The 1,424-nt window shown below is 38.6% G+C and overlaps 1 protein-coding gene across 3 annotated transcripts in view; it reads right to left on the bottom strand.

Annotated features, from left to right (window-relative positions):
* The window catches only part of LOC119593036 (potassium voltage-gated channel subfamily KQT member 1-like), a gene marked incomplete in the record, with an annotated part of 139,545 nt that overhangs the window by 4,327 nt on the left and 133,794 nt on the right, over positions 1-1,424 (bottom strand). For all 3 annotated transcript variants that reach the window (XM_037941933.1, XM_037941932.1, XM_037941934.1), the window contains 1 exon segment: positions 317-483. In XM_037941933.1, coding sequence (XP_037797861.1) covers positions 317-483 — 167 coding nt within the window.

Below are 1,424 nucleotides of genomic sequence, written 5' to 3'. Positions count from 1 at the left end.
CAAGGAGCAATTTAACATTCCATACAGTAAAAATCGATATGGAATTACCATTAGACAACCATTATATAAATGAAGATATAAAGAACTTTGGATGATATTGGTACCAGACCACTACTAAAGATACCCATTTTATGCCAAAAAAAATTCAATAAGCAAATTGTACCACACTTCAAATGCCCACTCCAGACATTGATCCGTAGGTCAGGGGGTAACCGCAACAAAGAAAAAAAATAAAAAAGGTTCTAATATTTGGTCAAACTTACTAATTGTAAACTTTCAAGCACTTTAGTCAATATGAAATTTGAAGTACTAATACCTTAAAGTAACCCGTTTTTTCATTCTCTGAGAGACATCAGAATAACCCCTGGTCATGGGTCTCTCAAAGTGCTTGCTTGTGGGGGTATTGGGTTCTGATGCCTGCTTATCCACCAGGATCGGCTTGGGCTTGAGAACCGATGTGTAGGGCGGAGGAGCACCTGGAACCTATAGAGTGAGATGGGTGAGAGGGTCACCTATGCACCTAAGAGTGAGGCTTGAGCAGGGTGGTGGGTGGTAAGGGGAGGTTTGCTGGTGGGAATTTGGTGTGTGGTTTAAATGATAATGATAAGTATAATAACACACTACAGGCAATCTCTTTGAAGAATAAAAAAATGAGTATGGGCACTGTGCGGGAGTGTTGTCTACCTTTCCTTCTAAAACCTTGGGGAGAAAATACTAGTCAGTAAATCCGGTAAAATCTGTAGTGTGGATTCAGAAGTGTCGGGCACATCACATGCAATTTTGGGGTTTTATATCAGTTAAGAGAGGGTATGAATTGTGTAGCTTTCTGAAAGTTGCTCCTCTCAATCATACAGAAACTTCCATTAATGGATAAAAATAACTACAGTCTAACAAGGAAACTCAGTTATGCAGCAATACCTGTAAAAAAAAAGGAAAAGAAAAAATAACTATGACAAAGCTAATCAAAGATAATCTACAGTACTCAGTTCTTTGTGCACTACAAGAGCAGTCTTTGGTAAAACAGGATTTCCATGAAGTGCTCTAGTGATCTGTATATAAAGTGTATGATCTGTGTAAGTCCTCAACACACTCAGGTGAGAGGTATGAGGCAACCTGAAACAAAGGGGAGATGCCAATAAGGAAAGGCTATAGACCAATGATTGCAAGTCAAGTCATCATCTCAGGAGGAATGGTTTTGGTACTTCTTTTTTTCACTTCGTTTAAAGCTTTTCTGGTTATGCTTCCTGATAGGGCTACAATTTCTATATATCTAAGAATCCATTCATATTTTACCTACAAATTCTGTATGGAAGCATTTTTTAAACATAAAATATTAGTTCTTTGTAATGGGAATGTTTGAATGAAAAGGTAAGTGGAGGGAAGGAAAGAGAGTGTGAGGGGGGAGTGGGGGCAGAGAAGGGGAA

Source organism: Penaeus monodon, chromosome 31 (assembly GCF_015228065.2).
Source record: "Penaeus monodon isolate SGIC_2016 chromosome 31, NSTDA_Pmon_1, whole genome shotgun sequence".
Lineage (NCBI taxonomy): Eukaryota > Metazoa > Arthropoda > Malacostraca > Decapoda > Penaeidae > Penaeus > Penaeus monodon.
The sequence above is the reverse complement of the archived record's forward strand: the minus strand, read 5'-3'. Positions and strand labels throughout refer to the sequence as shown.